Source organism: Pleurodeles waltl, chromosome 11 (genome assembly GCF_031143425.1).
Source record: "Pleurodeles waltl isolate 20211129_DDA chromosome 11, aPleWal1.hap1.20221129, whole genome shotgun sequence".
Lineage (NCBI taxonomy): Eukaryota > Metazoa > Chordata > Amphibia > Caudata > Salamandridae > Pleurodeles > Pleurodeles waltl.
In genome coordinates this window covers 825,448,438-825,469,234 of record NC_090450.1, presented here as the reverse complement: position 1 = coordinate 825,469,234, position 20,797 = coordinate 825,448,438, and the positions used below count along the sequence as shown (strand labels likewise).

Below are 20,797 nucleotides of genomic sequence, written 5' to 3'. Positions count from 1 at the left end.
AATTCTAACTTCGGAGAATTGTTGAAGCCACTTGCATCTTTCAGCCTTCAAAGTCCAATTCCATCATTATGTTTGCAGCACCTTCTACAGAAGCTGGACGTTTTTGGGATCTTTATTCCTGAAAACAATTATCTTTTTCTACAAAATTATGTGCGTTCTTCCTACAATGCTAAAGCATGATAGGCAAGGTTTCTAAAAGTGGCAGGATTGGTAGCGGCTTTGATGGTATCTTATGGGGGAGCTGGTAGTGTCCTTTGCGGCACCACTGGAGTTGTCTGCTGAGCTGGAGATCTGTTGTGTTCTGAGGTCAAAGCAGATGAAGCCAGAATAAGCAATGGAGATGGAGTCAACTCCGGCATCAGGTTTGTAGGCGCCCAGCAGGTATGGGTGCCAGAAAACCTTCCAGGGAGCATACCATCTGTGCCATGAGACCAGCTGGTGCACCAGAGAGTATTATAGCCCTGTTGAAAATACTGAACATGGCATTCAGAAACAGGTGTTGTAAACTTTAGGTATGGGTGTTCTGATTGATGCCTTAGCATCAATCCAACAGGTGGAACACTGGCTGGAACCGGCACTGGGTCAGATGGTGTTGCTGGTGCAAGGTCCGCTAAAGTCACCAGCGTTGATGGAAAATTCTATAGTCTTCAGCAGGGTGCCCTTGGTCTGACGTCTGAAGATGAGACGTTGGGCGCCTTGGCAACTGGCTTCATGTAGAACACAATCTGGATTAGGATTGGTTCTTTTTCTTATATTTTCTCTTCAATGAATTTGAGGAATGAGGTGATGGAGATTTTGATATTGGATGAGATTTCTGACATGCCAGGCATTCATTTTGTGCTCTGGCCATAAACATCTTGGCTTCCCATTCCTTGAGCGCCTTGGGATATATCTTTTGACAGGAGTCACAGCCAATGACTCGTGTTTGAATCCAACACACCACAGATGGATGGAATGAGGGCCCGTGGTGGACATCTGACCCTCGCACTCCTGACATGGCTGAATTCGGATTGTTTTGGCAGCAAAATACTGAAGAAATATGCACTAGATAAGATAAAGTAACTAAGAAATCATTGACTAATGATAATTCTCATGTGGAGACATGAAGAACTCGGGATGGCCTCAATGGCATGGAAAAAAGGTGTAAGGAAATGCCTCCTTGGCATGGTTGCCCCCTGACTTTTTGCCTTTGCTGATGCTATGTTTACAATTGAAAGTGTGCTGAGGCCTGCTAACCAGGCCCCAGCACCAGTGTTCTTTCCCTAACCTGTACTTTTGTATCCACAATTGGCAGACCCTGGCATCCAGATAAGTCCCTTGTAACTGGTACTTCTAGTACCAAGGGCCCTGATGCCAAGGAAGGTCTCTAAGGGCTGCAGCATGTCTTATGCCACCCTGGAGACCTCTCACTCAGCACAGACACACTGCTTGCCAGCTTGTGTGTGCTAGTGAGAACAAAACGAGTAAGTCGACCTGGCACTCCCCTCAGGGTGCCATGCCAGCCTCTCACTGCCTATGCAGTATAGGTAAGACACCCCTCTAGCAGGCCTTACAGCCCTAAGGCAGGGTGCACTATACCATAGGTGAGGGTACCAGTGCATGAGCATGGTACCTCTACAGTGTCTAAACAAAACCTTAGACATTGTAAGTGCAGGGTAGCCATAAGAGTATATGGTCTGGGAGTCTGTCAAACACGAACTCCACAGCACCATAATGGCTACACTGAAAACTGGGAAGTTTGGTATCAAACTTCTCAGCACAATAAATGCACACTGATGCCAGTGTACATTTTATTGTAAAATACACCCCAGAGGGCACCTTAGAGGTGCCCCCTGAAACTTAACCGACTATCTGTGTAGGCTGACTAGTTTTAGCAGCCTGCCACAAACCGAGACATGTTGCTGGCCCCATGGGGAGAGTGCCTTTGTCACTCTGAGGCCAGTAACAAAGCCTGCACTGGGTGGAGATGCTAACACCTCCCCCAGGCAGGAATTGTCACACCTGGCGGTGAGCCTCAAAGGCTCACCTCCTTTGTGCCAACCCAGCAGGACACTCCAGCTAGTGGAGTTGCCCGCCCCCTCCGGCCAGGCCCCACTTTTGGCGGCAAGGCCGGAGAAAATAATGAGAAAAACAAGGAGGAGTCACTGGCCAGTCAGGACAGCCCCTAAGGTGTCCTGAGCTGAGGTGACTCCGACTTTTAGAAATCCTCCATCTTGCCGATGGAGGATTCCCCCAATAGGGTTAGGATTGTGACCCCCTCCCCTTGGGAGGAGGCACAAAGAGGGTGTACCCACCCTCAGGGCTAGTAGCCATTGGCTACTAACCCCCCAGACCTAAACACGCCCTTAAATTTAGTATTTAAGGGCTACCCTGAACCCTAGAAAATTAGATTCCTGCAACTACAAGAAGAAGGACTGCCCAGCTGAAAACCCCTGCAGCGGAAGACCAGAAGACGACAACTGCCTTGGCTCCAGAAACTCACCGGCCTGTCTCCTGCCTTCCAAAGCTCCTGCTCCAGCGACGCCTTCCAAAGGGACCAGCGACCTCGACATCCTCTGAGGACTGCCCCTGCTTCGAAAAGACAAGAAACTCCCGAGGACAGCGGACCTGCTCCAAGAAAAGCTGCAACTTTGTTTCCAGCAACTTTAAAGAACCCTGCAAGCTCCCCGCAAGAAGCGTGAGACTTGCAACACTGCACCCGGCGACCCCGACTCGGCTGGTGGCGATCCAACACCTCAGGAGGGACCCCAGGACTACTCTGATACTGTGAGTACCAAAACCTGTCCCCCCTGAGCCCCCACAGCGCCGCCTGCAGAGGGAATCCCGAGGCTTCCCCTGACCGCGACTCTTTGAACCTAAAGTCCCGACGCCTGGGAGAGACCCTGCACCCGCAGCCCCCAGGACCTGAAGGACCGGACTTTCACTGGAGAAGTGACCCCCAGGAGTCCCTCTCCCTTGCCCAAGTGGAGGTTTCCCCGAGGAATCCCCCCCTTGCCTGCCTGCAGCGCTGAAGAGATCCCGAGATCTCTCATAGACTAACATTGAAAACCCGACGCTTGTTTCTACACTGCACCCGGCCGCCCCCGCGCTGCTGAGGGTGAAATTTCTGTGTGGACTTGTGTCCCCCCCGGTGCCCTACAAAACCCCCCTGGTCTGCCCTCCGAAGACGCGGGTACTTACCTGCAAGCAGACCGGAACCGGGGCACCCCCTTCTCTCCATTCTAGCCTATGTGTTTTGGGCACCACTTTGAACTCTGCACCTGACCGGCCCTGAGCTGCTGGTGTGGTGACTTTGGGGTTGCTCTGAACCCCCAACGGTGGGCTACCTTGGACCAAGAACTAAGCCCTGTAAGTGTCTTACTTACCTGGTTAACCTAACAAATACTTACCTCCCCTAGGAACTGTGAAAATTGCACTAAGTGTCCACTTTTAAAACAGCTATTTGTGAATAACTTGAAAAGTATACATGCAATTTTGATGATTTGAAGTTCCTAAAGTACTTACCTGCAATACCTTTCGAATGAGATATTACATGTAGAATTTGAACCTGTGGTTCTTAAAATAAACTAAGAAAAGATATTTTTCTATATAAAAACCTATTGGCTGGATTTGTCTCTGAGTGTGTGTACCTCATTTATTGTCTATGTGTATGTACAACAAATGCTTAACACTACTCCTTGGATAAGCCTACTGCTCGACCACACTACCACAAAATAGAGCACTAGTATTATCTCTTTTTGCCACTATCTTACCTCTAAGGGGAACCCTTGGACTCTGTGCATGCTATTCCTTACTTTGAAATAGCACATACAGAGCCAACTTCCTACAAAAGGTAACTGATATCAGCACACTGAAGGGCACTTTGTGGCTCCCGTGACATCACAGGGTGCTGCGTTCAACCATGTGATGGACCTGGCACCCCCTACTGGTGTAAGAAAGCTATTGAAAAGTTTCTGGATCCAGACTGATTAAAGATGAGGAATCTGCAGTAGAAGTATCCATAAGAGGGATAATTACTCATTTGCATTGTCAAATGGCATCAGAGGTAGACAATAGTTATTTTTTGTCGAAACCTATTACTTTTGTCTTTTTTGCTTACTAAACAGGCAGGTGGCCTTGCAATTGTCTCAGAATTTGCCTACGTCATGGCTAAAAAAGTCGAACATAATTTTCAAAGATCTATACTACTGCTTCCACTTAATGGAAAGTTTTCCAGGACTCTACAGAAAGAGACCTGGGCCTCTATTACACAATCGTCACACTACCCCTGTTTGTGCTAAGGTGCACCTTTAAAGACGTGTGCAGGGTACAAACAGGGACAGTGCACCTATTATAATCAATGTGCTACCCAGAGGGCAGCACATTTGCAAAATACATCCACTCCATCAACCACTGTGCAGACAGCACCCACCTGCACTTCAAAGAGGGGACAGAGATTTCTCTGCAGGTGGGTGCAGTGAATGACTGGAACTGCCTGCAGGGTGGAAACTCCTTCAGGGGAATGGTTCATAGGACCCCCCCTTTCATCACTCCAGAGGACTGCCCTTGGGGGAGACAAGGGGGGGCACTGACAGGGAACCATTTTTTGTGGTGCACAGTCAGTGCACCGCCTGGCAGGCTCTGAGTGTGCACCGGCATTGATAATACGGTGTGGATGCAGAGCCAAAGGGTTTACCTCATTTGCATTAGGGCATGGCTCAGGCAAATGAGGGAATGGCCTTTTATAAAAGTTTCAGCACTGTATGTGCACCAGGGCTATTTGAATTACAGAAGGGGCCAAAGAAGCATTTGTGGCCCCTGCTATAATACAACAGTGCCCCTAGGGTGCAGAAACCAGGTGCATAAATGCATAGCGCCTCTGGGACACTGATACAGGCCCCAGGAGGTTGAAAGGCTGTGCATTGGCCATGTAAGCTAGTTTAGGTATAGGATAAGATAAACTGGGCTTAATAGAACAGTCAGTACATGCATCAATGAAACTGATATTCCAAAATAAAAACGTGAGCACACTCGATAAGAATAGACTTGATCCATTTACTACAATTACATTTGTTATTCTACCTGAGAATGATGGTGCTCAGCAAAGTGCAATATCACAGAACGATATAAAAGTGCACTTGGGGGTGCTCTTTAAAGACAAAAGCACTGAGATCAAGCACTCACTATGATGCGAGTGCTGAACCTGTAAGAGCTGTCACCAAGCTCCTTACCTGATGCTGTGAGCACTCACATGCTGCCATGAGTATTCCTTCACAGCGCTTAAGTCATTAGGTGCCGACAGCACAGATGCAATGACATGCAACTCACTCTCTCTTGGACAAAATCCCCATTTTAAACTCCTCACACACATTCAAGGCACTACACAAATTAGGCTTCACCTATCTGAACAGTTGCATATCCTTCCACCAATCCCCCAGAAACCTCTGCTCTCAGCTCAAACTCACACACATCAAATGCATACACAGAACCAGATCAGGAGGACGGACCTTCTCTTACATCACTCCTAAAGCGTGAAAGAACCTATCACTCTAAATCAGAGCCTCCTCCTCTCTCCTTCTACTCCGCAAGAAGCTGAAGACCACACACACACCTTCAGCACCAGGAGACCCTTGCAGCGGATAGTAACCTTTACAAGTACATATAACATAAAACAATGACAAGACAATGGCGGTTCATGTGAATATAAAGGATAGGACAATGACAGTTGGAAAGCCCCCCTTTCAACAGTATCCCTTCTGGTTAAATTGTGCAAGAGGTTAGCTGTGTGACCTTGCACATCTGATCCTGGCAGTGACTTAGAGAAAATTCTTTGCAGAAACCTTTGTGCTGAAGCTTGCTTCGGTAGGCCTGATAACTGAGAGTCTTAGCAGACTCAAAGAGGGGAGCCTCTGCCATGTCGCTTGTCGCCAATGTGGGGTGTTGGACTCCAGAGGAAAATACCCAAAGTTCTAAAGTGGGTTTGAAATGGTGTATATTGATAAAAGTGTAAAAAGCTCACAGAGCGCCATCATAGCGCCAGTCCAGCCTGTGCTCCAGATTTCAAACTGAACATATGTTCCAGATGATAGCAGTATATATCAGTGCGAAGCAGAGAATTCCAAGGATAAGTAATACCATTCTACACCAAGAATCCGGCAGACCATAATTAAATTTCATCTACCCTTAGTGTATTCACTCAGTTTAACTGGTTCTTTGTAATTTTCTGTAAATTTCTTGAGGATGATCGTGAGCATAGGCAAATACATCTTCGTTTTCTCAGTTTTTGAAGGTGTTTCAGAGAGGAAATCATCCAATTCTATCGCTAATTGCAAAGGAACTTTATATTGCTGGGCAATACCAACAAAGACCGCCCTGTACGCTCATGCGTCATCAGCTGGATATTTTTAATTGGGTAGGGCTCCAATGGCACATCGTGCTTCCAGGTCAATCCTAAAGGTATAGCACTGATCCTTCCTGGGTTGTGTAGGAGCAGTGTCTGCATTGTCAGGACTCTTGGCGCAACTTATTAAAGTTGAGGGATGAAATCTGTGGGGAGTCTGTCTTGGGCCAGCTTTTACTACAGGCACTGAAGAACCTTACTTGTCAAGGTTCTCTGTGGTAAAAGTTAACAAACCCTGCTCTTGCTGAACCTCTGTAATACTGGATGGTGCCCCCAAAACGTTGTCAGCTTGGAATCCCTCAACACCTTCCGAGACCACGCCGGTTGCAGACTATGTAGGGTAGCAGTACTGCAAAAGAGCAAAATGTGCCTTGCACAGAGAAAAGGTGCTTTAATCATGTTCTCTCAGCAGTCACAAGATATAAGCCCAATTTTGATACAACCACAGAAATTGGCTGTTGCATGTAGGGGTCAAATTTTCATGATTTGCTTTCCAATACTTCCCCAACTGATTCATTCACATACAACCTTGTTGAGGCTCTTCTGCACACTCCACTCCAGTCTGTACTGGATATCAATATGCAAATCAATTGTTCCTTGGTCTTCCTCAGTCGAAATTTCTTTGATGCACAGCTTTCAAACAGCACTCGAAAATTTGAATCCAATGGAGGAAAAACAATCTAAGGTGTATTCTTTCCTAGTGCATATGGGTTTCGGGGAGGTACCACGAATCACCCTAAAATTGAAAGAACTTCTTTGAAGAAAAAACAGTTGTACTCATCGAAGTATACCACTAGATGCAGGAGTGTGCCCAGCATGCAAAAAGAGAGGGGCCATAATCTTCTAATTGTCTAAATGAATCTAGATATCCAAAATGCAGCACTGCTATGCCATAATGTGGCAACCATGAGTACTTTTCTACGAATACTCTCTGATTCATAAGGGAACTGTGTAGGCCTAAAGTAACATCAACATAATTGAAGAAAAGCACTATCAAACATCATGACATTTTGAAATCTCTGGAAACCACCATTTTGTGATTAAAGGATTTGAAACCCTAGCGTGAGTTGACAGTTAAACCTCTTAAACCTCGACTATCTCACATTGGTTTACGTTATACATTAGGACCCAGCCAAAACATCTAAGAAAAATTTGACAGTGGTGGTACCAAACCCATTTTGGGTTGAAATATGGTTTAAACCCCATGCCTCTTTGATACATTGACTATAAATAACATTAACAACAGAGGAAACTTTGCTGCATACATACAAGGGATGAATTTAACATCTTAGATACCGCCAATATTTTCTTGCGCCCATCGGAATTCAAGAAAACATTTTAAAAAGTATTAGAAGAAAAGCAGATGTTGTATTGGTAGACCAAAGTTCTCTGAACCACTAAGGAATCCAGTGCAAGAGTATCGGACAGTTAAAATACAGGTAAAATACAGTTTGACCCGAAGTTTACATTGCTAATGGTAGATAACAAGAACAGCTATTCACTGTGTCAGGTACATAACAGCGAGCTTATACATAATGAGACAGTAATACAGTTTCTTTGTCACTGTAATTGCTATATAATCCCACTTTTATTGTAATCTCTATTCTAGGTTGCAAAGGAAGCAGAACACTATTGCTAAGAAAGATAGATACTGTGATGCAGCCTTCCTAAGGCTATTAACGTTGCAGGACACTAACATTAGCAGGTACCCAATATAGGTTCACAAACCAACATGCTAGAAATGGGTACTAAAGGAATAATGGCTTTATAATTGCAATAAGATGTGTATCTGATTTTATCATAACAATGCTATATAGATGGCAGCTGTGGTTAAGATATTAGATATTCAGCAAAATACATTTCAGCTACTGCCTTTATACTGTTACTGGAATGTTTATTGTATTGCAGTACTGTACATGTATTGCCAGTTGATGGCTATTTTTGAATGGTGTTATAAAATATTTGTGATGCACATACAATCAGATTGGGGGAAAACAAAGAGGAACATGGGAATGCACTACATGGAAACACAAATATGTAGTAGTATAAATAAACAAAACGAAAATGACCAGATAGAAGAAAATAGCAAGGAAGAAGATCACATAGTTTGGGAAATTGGGAGGAGTGAGACCAGACGATGGTGGGTTAGTTTTAGACAAATAGAAAGGAGCAAGAGGTTGGTGAACTCGAGAGGAACAAGAGAAGAATATTGAAACTGTTAAAATAAGGCTAGAAGAAATTATCGCCAAATAGAAAAGTTTAGAGCAGTAAATTAGTGGTAAAATGAGGAGAGTGATGGTAGAATGCAATTAGAAAACCACACAGAAAAATAGTTGACGGCAGGAAGTTGCACAAGCAAAACAGCTAGCGCTGAATTAAGATCTGCCTGGTGGCAGTACAATCACCAATGACAACCAACTTCTTGAAGGTGAATGCTAAAATACTGAAATTCTAATCTTCTGTGACGACTAAATTAGGGTCAGAGAATCTTTGGTCTCCACCTCTGTAAGCTTTCTCCAGCTAAATGCCTATGGCAAACAATCTGGTTGACCAGGACCTCCTTTACAACATACATCCAGAAAACACAGACTTTCTGACTCTTAAAGTCCTATGCAATTTCCTCCTCACCCTCCCTTCAAACAACTGGGGCAGGTGTCATCAGTTAAATTAACTGGTCTTGGCTGGACTACGATAAGGTCCTTTACCTCGGTTTACCTTGACTTTCAAATCATTAATTTGCAGATGGTCCAAAACATGGCTGTAACCCTCATGGCTAGGTTTTGGAAATTCATCCACTTGTCTGAGTTCTGCCATGCACTGCACCAGTTCCCAGACAAATAGTGCATCCAGTTTAACCCCTATACCTGGTTTAGAAGAGCTATTTTCTAACAAATCCCAAACTTAAATCACCCTGATCTCTCCCTGTTTTCTAGGGTGACTGTTCAGAGCAGGATCCCTTTCAGTGCTTTCCCTTCCATGTTTCTCTAAGGCCCAATCCTGTGGACAGTCACTCCTAGTTTTTGGGCCCAAACTCTGGATGGAGCTTCCCCCTCTACCTTCATCTGATCTACCACTAGATGTTTCAAAGAAAGTTGAAAATCTTCCTGTTCCATTGAGGTTCCTGACTGATTCCACCCCATAGCTCATCTTTGTTATGTTTTCCCTGTTGGCCCACAAATTGTGCTGCTCCAGAGTTTTCCCTTCTCTGCTGGACAGTCTTGACCTATTTCTTTGCAGTTCCAGTGCCAGAATGCCTGCAAGTGATAGTTTCATAATTTCTAAATAAATAAAATTACACAATGGTATTAAGAACCAAGAGAAGAACACAACTTAAAAAACCAGAGGCATCTAATCAGGACAAGTTGGAACTTGTGAGCCTAGTGAACGAATTAGGATTAGATGATTTCAGTTATTTGTAAGGAACGGGAGTGAATAATTGCAAAACTTCAAGTAAGAAACAATGGACTGAGAAATAATAAGGAGAATGCTACTTACCCAGTAGACATCTGTTCATGCCATGCAGTGCTGTAGATGCACATGCTTTGGGTAAGTCTGCCATCCAGTGTTGGGTCTGGAGTGTTGCAAGTTGTTTTTCTTCAAAGAATCTTTTCAAGTCATGGGATCAAGTGATTTCTCCTCTCGGTAATGCTGCGCATGGGCATCAATTCCTATGTTAGTTTTCCCGCAGGCGAGAGAGGTAAGGAGTGTAAAGAACATAAAGAAAAAGAGATGGCCATGCAATGAATTTACATATGTACAATATGTATATGCAAATGCAACTACAATGGCTACAGGTGTCCAGGGAGGAGGGAGAGGGCATCTGAATCTACAGCAATACATGCCATGAACAGACGTCTACTTGGTAAGTAAAATTTTCCGTTCAATGATGTGTGGCTGTAGCTACAAATGCTTTGCATAGTCTGTAAAGCAATTCCTCCAAGGATGCAGTGGCTAGCCTGTAGGAGTTGGAGTTGCTTGAAAATGTGTTCTGAGCATTTCTTGGCCAATATTGGCATGCTGGCGTGCTAAAAGATCTACAAAATAGTGTTTAGCAAATGTTGTGGCATAGACCAAGTAGCAGCTTTACATATGTCTGCTATCGGGATATTACCTAGAAAAGCCATAGACGCACCCTTTTTCCTAGTGGAGTGTGCTCTGGGCATAGCAGGTAATGAAGTGAATCCATATTTGCTTTTATTGGGACTCAGGAGATTAACTTAGCCCTTTGGCTTGCAGGCCTGTACCCCTGTCACCTTGTGACTTTTAACCTACTTAGCTTGCTCTTAGTTCATTTATTTTATTATTTATTTTAAGATGGCTATTGTAGATAGTTAGAGAAATGTTTTGATTCACATTATCAGTGCTACTCTGTGAAGGTGTCACTATCAGCATTATAATCAAGTGATATACGCAGCTATTCACATCATGTCCCTATCTCACTTGCGTGTGACAGGAACATAATGTACATTTGGTGGGAATTGTTTACATAATTGCCGCCACATGTCTGCCCCCTTAGCTATTGTTTGGGAACATACCTGCGTCAGGGGTCCTAAATGATCTGTATAAATGCATCTCACACAGACAAGGTTATCAATGGGATTCCTTCCAGATGCAAGTCGACGCCATATATGCTGCACGTCACCTCACTGCCTTTGCGTCAACACAGAGCCTGACCTAGAGACCTCATTCCAAGGTAACGAGGGTTGGGGGGGCGCTTCTCATGGACATGGTACTGGCAGATTAGGTTTATCACACCTAGCTCTCTTTAGGTTAGAGATTAGGTTCTCCATGCTAGGGATTTTACATTTCATGGTTATTGCAAGATGGTAGGGTCTTTGTATTCACAACTCTCACAACTATCATGCTTCTTTTATTATTCGTCATGCTAATCATTTCAGCTCATGCATTTTACCACAGATTGCAGTCTTTTCAATAAATATATCGAAACCTTTCCTGCATCTCCTTCATTAACTGTGTGTGACTGAGGCTTATTGCTAACGAGAGAAAAGGGTACTATGTGTTCTACCTTCACTCCCCTGAGATGTCACACTCTATACAGTCCATGCGTAAGGCTGCCAGAAATCACCTTTTACTGTTTGGGTTTTTGGCGAGGTACTGCTTGTGAGCTGGGGCAGTTGGGCCGACAGATGCGACTTGTTATAGGACTGGCTTAGTTGCCCACAAATAAAAATGCTGTCTCCCCTAAACCAGCAGTCTAGCCTAGGAGCGAAAGTCCAACTACGACAATAACTGTTGTGTGGCTTTAGCGTAGCAAGTTTGAATATATTCGATTATCCATCTGGCTATACCATTTTTTGATATTGGGTTGCCTTTATTAGGCACTGAAATTGCTACAAAAAGTTGTTTAGATTTCCTAAACTGAACTGTTTGGTTCTGTCAGTATAATACATATGAGCACTTTTAACATCTAGTGTGAGAAGAGCTCTTTCTGCAACAGAGTCTGGTTGTGGGAAAAATACTGGTAATTCAAAAGATTGGTTGATATGGGCCTGTGAAGCTACTTTTGGAAGGAATTTAGGGTTTGTTCCAAGAACTACTCTATATCTTTGCACTCTGAAGAATGGTTCTTCTAAGGTTAGAACCTGGAGTTCACTTATATGTCTAAGAGAAGTGAAAGCTACTAAAAAAGCCACTTTCCATGAAAGGAAGAGAAGTGAAAGCTACTAAAAAAGCCACTTTCCATGAAAGGAATTCTAAAGGGCATGTACGCATTGGCTCAAGAGCTGTCAATCATTTGCGGTACGCCAACGAATGGCAGCTTGTGCAGCCACTCTTTTTCCTGCTGCAGCTAGTTTTTTACTTTCCTTATCAGGAAGAGTCGTATCTCCTGTGGATTATTAGCACGTTTTGATGCTGTACTGACGACTATGGAGTCAGGAGGGATTTGAGCCTAGATAGAGTCTCCCTAGGTGCCACTTTGAATTTCTTATCCACCCTCTGGCTGATAACCCAAGACTTAACGGGTTCTAGCAAAAAATTCATTGACATGTCTTAGCATGAAGGGTAAAATGGGTAAAAACTGACTGTCTATATATGTGTTTGTCAGGGTGTCGAAGAGGAATTTTTTTTCAATAGGTTCAGTGTGTAGCTGAACATTGAGCTATGCGGCTGCCCTTGCTATGACCTGCTGATAGTATGTTGTGTCCTCAGGTGGTGATGGCCGTGCTGGTATATCAGGGTCATTTGGCAGGATGGGCTCTGGATCGTATGAATCCCATGGGTCTATGTCCTGCGGCATGTCACCCAAATCATCTCCTTGAGGTGGTGGTGAACCCTGTTGCGAGAAATGTGGTGTAGGAGATTGGGGAGGTGGTGGAAGGGTAAAAGGAAGCACTGGCGAGTGTGGTGGAGGAGGCGGAGGTCAAACTGGAGCTTTGTCCTTCGAGAACTTTTGAGAAGGAGGAGCAGTGTCCAAAGCATCTTCATAGGTGAGCTTCCTTTTGACTGGAGGGGGTCGCAGTTATTCTCCCTGTTCCTTTTTGAATAAGGAGTTGGGGCTGATGAGCGTCCATTACTACTAAGATGGGCTCCACTGGTGAAGCTGCTTCAGAGGAATGACTGGAGTCTCTAGAAGGTAAAGCCTTATGTTCTGACATTTTCAGAGCTGAAGGCTTGTGTCAAGTCGAAGCTGTTGGCTTCAAAGTGGTTGTAGAGGGTTTTTTGTTCGGTGCTGAAGCGCTCGGTTCTTTAGATCTGCTCAATCCTGAGGCTGCCTGGGATGTTGTTGAGCCAAAGATCGATGCCAAAGACATATTGGTCTTGGCTGTCTTCGGTGCTGAGCTATAGCCCAAACGCAATGCCAGACCAGCGACCTGTTTCTGAGGCTTCTTTAAAGTCTTTGTATGGGGAGTGTAGGCTGTTCTACTCACGGGTTGCGTGGAGGTGACCGGCTGGCTCTCAGTGTCAGACTGGACTTCTAACTTCAAATCTTCGATGAAGAAGGCCTCCTCCTGTTATGGCTCTTGTGCATGCTCTTCCTGGAAGATACTGGAGTGCTGTCTGGTGTTTTGGATGCCATCTTTAGCGTCTTCATGGATCGAAAGGAATGACAGGTGTTGCAGGTTTGTTTGCTGTGGTCCGGGAAGAGACAAAAGTTACACACCCAATGTTGGTCGGTATGGGGGAATTGCAAGTGGCATTGAGGGCAAAAACGAAATGGAGTACATTCCAGTAGCCCTGCATAGCTTGACAGCATGTGGAAGATTAGGCCCGAGATGGGTGCGGATGCCCCCGAAGGGCAGTAAGTCGGCTCCCGGTGCAGAAATTCTGGCTGCAAAATATATAGAAATCTCGATCGAATTACAATACCGCTGCTGAAAAAGACGGAAGAGAAAAGTTCAGAACAGACCGAGCCGTGGAAATAACAGACGTCTGAACCAGACGGCAGAGAGAAAACAATCCAACAAAGGACTTGAAGCCCATGTGCAGTTTCACCAAGTGGAGGAGTCACTCTATCCTGTGACTCGAAATGACTCTTTGAACAAAAATAACTTGCAACACTTGGACCCAACAATAATGGCAGACTTAACCAAAGCATGTTTATCTACAGCCACGCATGCCATCAAACATATTTACAAAGGAAAAAGAGGGCAAAGGAACTGCGTCCAAGTATTGGCAGAAGTGTGAATAAAAGATTACACAGAACAGAGCAAGAGTGGCTCAGAGAAAAGATCACCAACAGGACAAAGTATACCGGGTTAATCTTTGTTCTATGATGAGCAAGAGAGAATAACCTGCTCACCGGAGAGTTTGTACGAGCAGATCCATTGGTGCATGTGTGGCGCTAGACTCTGTTGTGTCAGGTTCAATTCGAATGGTCTCTGAAGTAGAAGGTTCTGCTGGACACACCACATTTTTCGACTTTGGTCTTGTTGGGGACAGTTGTTCTGGAGATGCCGGCCTCATCACCCGGACTTCATCACTTCCCTTTTCGACCCTAAAAAGGCAAATGATATTTACTAGCTAAGCCAAACATTTTGTTATGTGATTTTATCAATACAGATAGCAAAATACGCTCACCGTAGAGCTGCTTGTGCTTCCAGTATATACACAAAGTCATAAAGGAATCTTGTGTTCATGCTTGATGACACCCAAGCACAGCCTTCTTATACCAAGATTAGCTCCCCTCTGAAATTATTTTGGGGTGAACATAATAGTTGGTGTAATGTTTCTCAGAGAAGAATGCCTGGATCTTGCTGACTTTCGTGGCAGAAGTAGTAGAGCCTAAGAAATGGAGTGCAAGCCATCATTTTGTCACCAGACACAAAGCCTAACATTTCATTATCTCCTGTGTCTGACTGAGGGAGAGTGGGCACGGATGTAAAATTATGTCAGAGTCTCAAGCAGTTTCCGAGATGCTTCTTGAGGGATGACTTAGTGACATCTGAGAAAAAGCAGCAGGTGATGGGGAAAAGCTTAAATTCATCTCAGGCACTAATAATTACTTGGTGCTGCATTCCAGCTCAACCTTTCTTTGCTCAATTTGCTAAATTAGACTGAGACCAGCCACATAGAAAGCAGTATTGGTCCTGCACCAACAGAAACAGCCAGCTAGAGCGGACAGGCCAGCTTGATTTGCATGAGAGTACTTCTTGTCTGGAGTTGCAAACAGGGTGAAAAAACAAAAGACTGGAATGTGACCCAGAGTAAATATTGGTGGCAGGGGTTAAATCAAACATTCTATCAATCATCTCCATCAATCATCTTTTTGTTTCCCTCCAATGGGTCTAGGGTTGCTTGTGGTCCCATTTGCAGTGGCTGGTCTGGCAGTTTGGCCAGGAATGTGTGTGCTAGAGAAGGACCAAGACTGATTTGTATATGGCAGATCTCTGTCTAAAGTGGCACAGTGTGTAAGAAACGATTCTCTGAAATTTTAACTGAAGCATTCTTTCTATCACCTTATTGTTTGTTGTATAAGACACTCTAAATGTAACAATTATGCTTAGAAATGGGTCAGGGACTCATGGTGCCATAGGAATCACAGTGCAACTCAATGACGAGGCACAAAAGGCAAAAAACATTCTGGGGTTGCCTGCTTCCTATTCAGAGGGCAGCTGGCCTGGCAATTCGTGCTGGACTGTTCACCACTCCACACATCATCTTTTTGTTTTCCTCTTTGTGACTTCTGTAACAAGTAATTGTATGTCTGTAGGGTACACACAATAAAAGTGAGGTGCACAGAAGAAAAACTCTGTTTCAGATTATCAAAAATGTCTCCAAATCAACCTTTCTCTACAAACACGGTGAAGATTTGCGAGAAAAAAGTATATACTATATGTTCTCTAATAACCATTAGTGTGGCTTTACATATATAACTTTCATAACTAGCCTGCCTTTTTGTTCTTTAACAGTAGGAGGTGTTCAGCTGTTAACAACATTCAATATTTAAATGCCCATGAATGCCCATGTCCGTCATTGCTGGGCTTCATTGGCCAGAATTGGATACCTTGTTTCTTTCTATTTCAAAGCACAGAACATTGATGTGGAGTTAAAGATTTTAACCAGTTTCGATCCATTTTATGTACTTAATATGCATTCTACCAATACATAAAGCTTTCCAAATCTTCATCTATTACAAATAGAGATCAACATAGGTCACAGGTCAGATGTGACATGTAAATAACCAGGTGGGTTGTATGGGTGAAATTCAGCCACAATTGGCACTCGGTCTTTATACTGTATTGTCTTAACACTGGCAGAAATGATGGCACACCAGACACCCAATCTACAGGTCCAGTGCACAGCTCTCTCTGAAAGCTCACACTGTGAAAGCCCTCAATACAAACCATGTTACTCTTGTTAAAAGAGGAATTCAAATATACCAGACTGGGGGAAAACAGCATTTCATGGAGACTTGAAATATGGGCTCTTGAAATGTAATGTCATATTAGTTGTACATTTTAGTGCCTGGATGTGTCAGACCACATACCACCATGCCAAATGAGTGAAATTTCCCTGATAGTGCCCCTCGTGCCTCCCTCCCCTTAAGTAGCTCCTCCTATGGAAGAGTCAATCACTTTGTTGGAAAAATCTGCCACTGTGGAGGACAACTCTTAAAATCGTGGAGTTCCTGCTGTTAGTGAGTTGCATGCTGCGGCTGCAAATCTCACGGGGAGGGGCAGGCAGGGGGAATGGGGGCAGGGGACATGTGGGAGAGAGTAGGTTAATAAATAAATAAAGAAATACTTAAAAAAAGAAGAAAAAAGTACCTTCTGGACGCCGCCGGCCCCGTCACGCTCCTCTTTTCTTAAGGTGTCTCAGCATTCACCGGGACATCAGCACAGGCTCCCCAGGAATCCTGGTGTTGCTTTCATGCTAAACCTAGCATGAAAGCAGCATCAGGATTGGTCTGAGCGATTTGGACTTTGGGTGGGTTTGAAAAGGCAACAAAGAGTAGCTGTGTTTTCCTAAATGACTTGGTTCTATCAATATAACACCCAAGGGCTCGTTTTATATCTAAGGTATGTAAAGCCCTTTCCTCAACTGATTCAGGATAGGGAAAAAATACTGGCAATTCAATAGACTGATTAAGGTGGAATTAAGATACACCTTTGGAAGAAATTTGGGATTGGTATGTGTAGGAGGCTGTCTCAGTTTATGGTGTACACCTATGGTGTGGCACCCTTTGCTGAGTCCAGGCAACCCTTAGTGATAGTGAATCGGTGTCCAGATAGCAAAAGCTCTCTAGGGGTAGCTGAGGCAAGCAGTTTGAAGCTCATTCAGGAGGAATGTAAAGCACTTACAATAACACAGTAGTCTGACTAACTCACTCGCAAGAAAGAACCACGCAAGTATTGCAAAAATAAAGGATACTTTATTGCAGCACTACTACTAGACTAGCACTGGTATATCTCCATTTGGAGATATCTACACACAATAGATACATAAAATAACCAACAGAAATAGCAAAAAATATACCAGGCCCTATTGGAGGGCCAAACCATATACAAAAAAAAGTGGCATGTGAAATAGTGAACCCAACCAAGATAAGTGTGATAGTTAGCTAGGGGCTGGGCTAGATTAAAACACCAGAGGTAAGTATGGTAAGTGTCCCCAGCGACCAGGTGCAAGGTAGTTACCCGCCCAGTTGTCCCATAAGCTAACACAGAGTTGTGGTTGGAGTTTGTGGGTTTAGGATCGTTCAAAGTGGTCCCCAAGGAAATCAGCAGGCAAAAGGAAGGTTGGAGAGGACTCCCACCCCAGGATACCCAGAAGACTGAGCACCTACACCAGGGGAAGCAAATGCCGAGAGGAGAATGGACTTTCTCTGAAGTCCGTGGATCCCTTGGATTGTCCAGTTGCCGTTACGGCCCGTGGATCAGGCCGGTGGTTTCTAGACATGGAGGAACTGAAAAGGAAGGGGCCAGAGTCCAGCACCCTTGGAGGTGCCCAGGTGGTGCAGGTGGCAATGCCTCACCCTCCTAGAGGTGATGTTCTTGCACATCAGTGGAAGAAGAAGTCCCACTGCAGGTCCAGGAACGGCAGAAGATTCCCGGTGTAGCCTATGAGCGGTCAGTGGCCGAAGGGTCAGTGACCAGCCAGGTCACCAACAAGCACTGGCAAATGCAAGCAGGTTCTGAAGAAGTATTTGCAAAGTTTTGGGGACCAGCAAGGTCCAGGAAACTCTACCTTGGAGGGAGAGTCAGGGCTGGCCCACACTCTCCCAAGTTGGTCAGAAGACTAGCAGAGTCTTCAGATATCCGTGGGACAGCAGACCCCACCAGCGGGTCGACGTTGTCTTGAGGTGCCTGCGGATGCAGGAGAGTGACTCCTTCACTCCAAGGGAAATTCCTTTGTGCTTCCAGGTGTAGAGTCCTTGTGGCCCTGGAGGATGCATAGCCTTGGATGTTACAGAATTCTGGCAGGATTCGGAGAAACAATGTTGCAATGGGAGCCTTACCACCAGAAGCAGACCTGTTCCAGTTCTAAAGCAGACCAGCAGCGGTTCCAGAGGCCAGGAGCAGAAGAAGTCTTGCAGAGAGTTCCTTGGAGAGTCTTGCTTGACTAATCTGAGGACCCACCCGCAAGGGAGCCCTTAAGTAACCCTAAAAGGGGGTTGGTCACTCTCTGAAGTGACCCACCTATCAGAGGGGGTAAGGGACATCATCTACCTGGCCTAACCAGTCAGATGCTCCCTGGGGCCTCTGCACATCTTAACTCCAAGATGGCAGAATCAAGTAGCCACCTGGCAGAGCTCTGTGCACATCCCTAGAGGAGGTGCTGGTCTGGAGGAGGGGTGGGAACAGGGATGGTGGGGGGGGGGGGGAGGGGGCAGGGGGGTATGGGAAATGTTGATCACTCCCCCTGTCCTTTGTGCAGTTTCGAGCCAGAGCAGGAACCAGGGGTTCCTGAACTGGTGCAAACCGGATTATGCAAGAAGGGCACCAAATTTGCCCTTCAAATAGTCTGGTGGCGCTCAGAGGCCTCCCCACCCTAGCCCCTAGACACCTAATACACAAGGGGATGTGGTCACATCTCTCCTTACAGGAAATCCTTTGTTTTGCTTCTCTGGCCTGAGCCAGGCTCACCAGCAGGAGGTCAGAACACTGTCTGGGGTCAGCAGCAGAGTGGGCTGGCAGCTACACTCCATAAGGCTGCACAGGAAGAACTGGGGATCCTCTAATGAACACGCAGAGTACATGGTGTCCTGCAACTAACCCTGGAATCGGTGTAGTTGCATGATTCCATCATGTTTGATACCAAACATGCCTAAGTTTGGAGAAGTCATTATGTAGTTGGTCCACTCGTGTTGACCAGTGTCCACTACATACCTTAAGATGGCTTCCCAGCACTTACAGAGTACAGAAAATAGAGCCTGGGGCATGTAGGGGCACCCTGCCCACGCAGGATTACCTTCACACTTAGGGACATGCACCCTGCCCTTGGGCTGAAGGGCCTACCAGAGGAGTGACATGGTGTCTATGTGCAGTGACCAGGACTGGTGGTGAAAGGGTGCATGCACCATTTCAAGCAGGCTGCAATGGCAGGCCTGCAGGCACAGTTTGCATGGGCCATAATGGCTGGCACAATATATGCTGCAGCTCATGGGGGACCCCTGGTGTACCACTGCCCTGGGTACCTAAGTACCACAAATTAGGGACTTACACTGTTGCACCAGTATGCAAATTGTGGGGGGTAAAAAGTGTACTAGCAACCAAATTTAGGGGAGAGAGCACTAGCACTGGGGTCCTGGTTAGCAGGATCCCAGTGCACTACAGTACAAAACATATCAAAACCAGGCAAAAATGTGAGGGGTACTGCAACCAGAACTCAGCCTACCACATAGCACCCCCGCAAAACAACAGGCCTGGAGTGAAGACTAAGCCACATCTGGGGGAGTCTTCCTAGTCTGTCCAACGAGGACAAGTAGGGAAGTAGGCAACCTGGTTGTAGGGCCTACTCTGCCTTACATCCTACTGTCCAGGTGACTCCCTGCAACAGCTCCAGGAAGCACGTCAGTAGTCTCTACTCAAGTTTTCTCTCCTTCCTGAGGATGAGGGGTGTTCACCTCTGCTACTCCTATTTTAGTTAGGGTCACTTCAAGCTTACCCCAAGTGGTTATCCACAAGTGGAGTAACCCCACCATGAACAACAGGGTCAGGGGGCCTGTTTTTGCTATTTGGCTTGGGGCTGGACCACCAGGCCATGTACAGTGCAGCCATAAAGACTAACACCCAGCAGAGGCCACTGACCGCTGTCAGTGTCCAGAAACACATCATTAGCTCTTCACTGACAAGTGAACGGGCTAAGTGATAACTTTCTTTGGGTTCAAGATGCCTGTCTGCTGTTTTAGAGCGGGGGTCACAACATCTTGTAGCAAACACCCTTTTTTCACTCTCCCTTCTGTCAGCTGAGGAGCCACCAACTCAGAATGACCAGTTGCCTGACTAGTCAGGACTTCTTGTAGGTCAGGTTAGGCTGCACTAGGGCCAGACTTGGAGTTGCTCCCTACTGGAAAAGAATCTCCATGGCCCGCTGTATAAACGTTGCCCAGTCTTTCTACACTTTATCCTTCTTCTCTCATGAGGCCTACCTACATTTACTGCAGGAGCAGCACCTCCAGAATCCTTGGAAGATGGATGGTACAGGACCAGTTTGCATGGGCCCCCATGGGTAGCACAATACATGCTGCAGCCCATGGGAGACCCCTGGTCTCCCATAGGCTGCAGGTACCCTGGTTACTTAAGTACCATATACTAGGGACGTACAATGGTGCACCAGTATGCCAACTTCGGGGGTAAAATGTTTACCAGGAACCAAATTTAGGGGAGAGAGGACTGGCACTGGGGTCCTGGTCAGCAGGATCTCAGTGCACTACAGTCTAAAACATACTAACACTAGGCATACAAACGTGTGTTTGGGGGGGTGGGGGGGGTTACTAGAACCAGAACCCAGCTT

General features: G+C 45.5%; 1 protein-coding gene across 3 annotated transcripts in view; it reads right to left on the bottom strand.

Moving 5' to 3' along the window:
- The window catches only part of MORC2 (MORC family CW-type zinc finger 2), a 353,542-nt gene that overhangs the window by 52,577 nt on the left and 280,168 nt on the right, over positions 1-20,797 (bottom strand). For all 3 annotated transcript variants that reach the window (XM_069214663.1, XM_069214664.1, XM_069214665.1), the window contains exon 24: positions 14,142-14,336. In XM_069214663.1, coding sequence (XP_069070764.1) covers positions 14,142-14,336 — 195 coding nt within the window. The remainder of the gene's footprint in view (positions 1-14,141; positions 14,337-20,797) is intronic.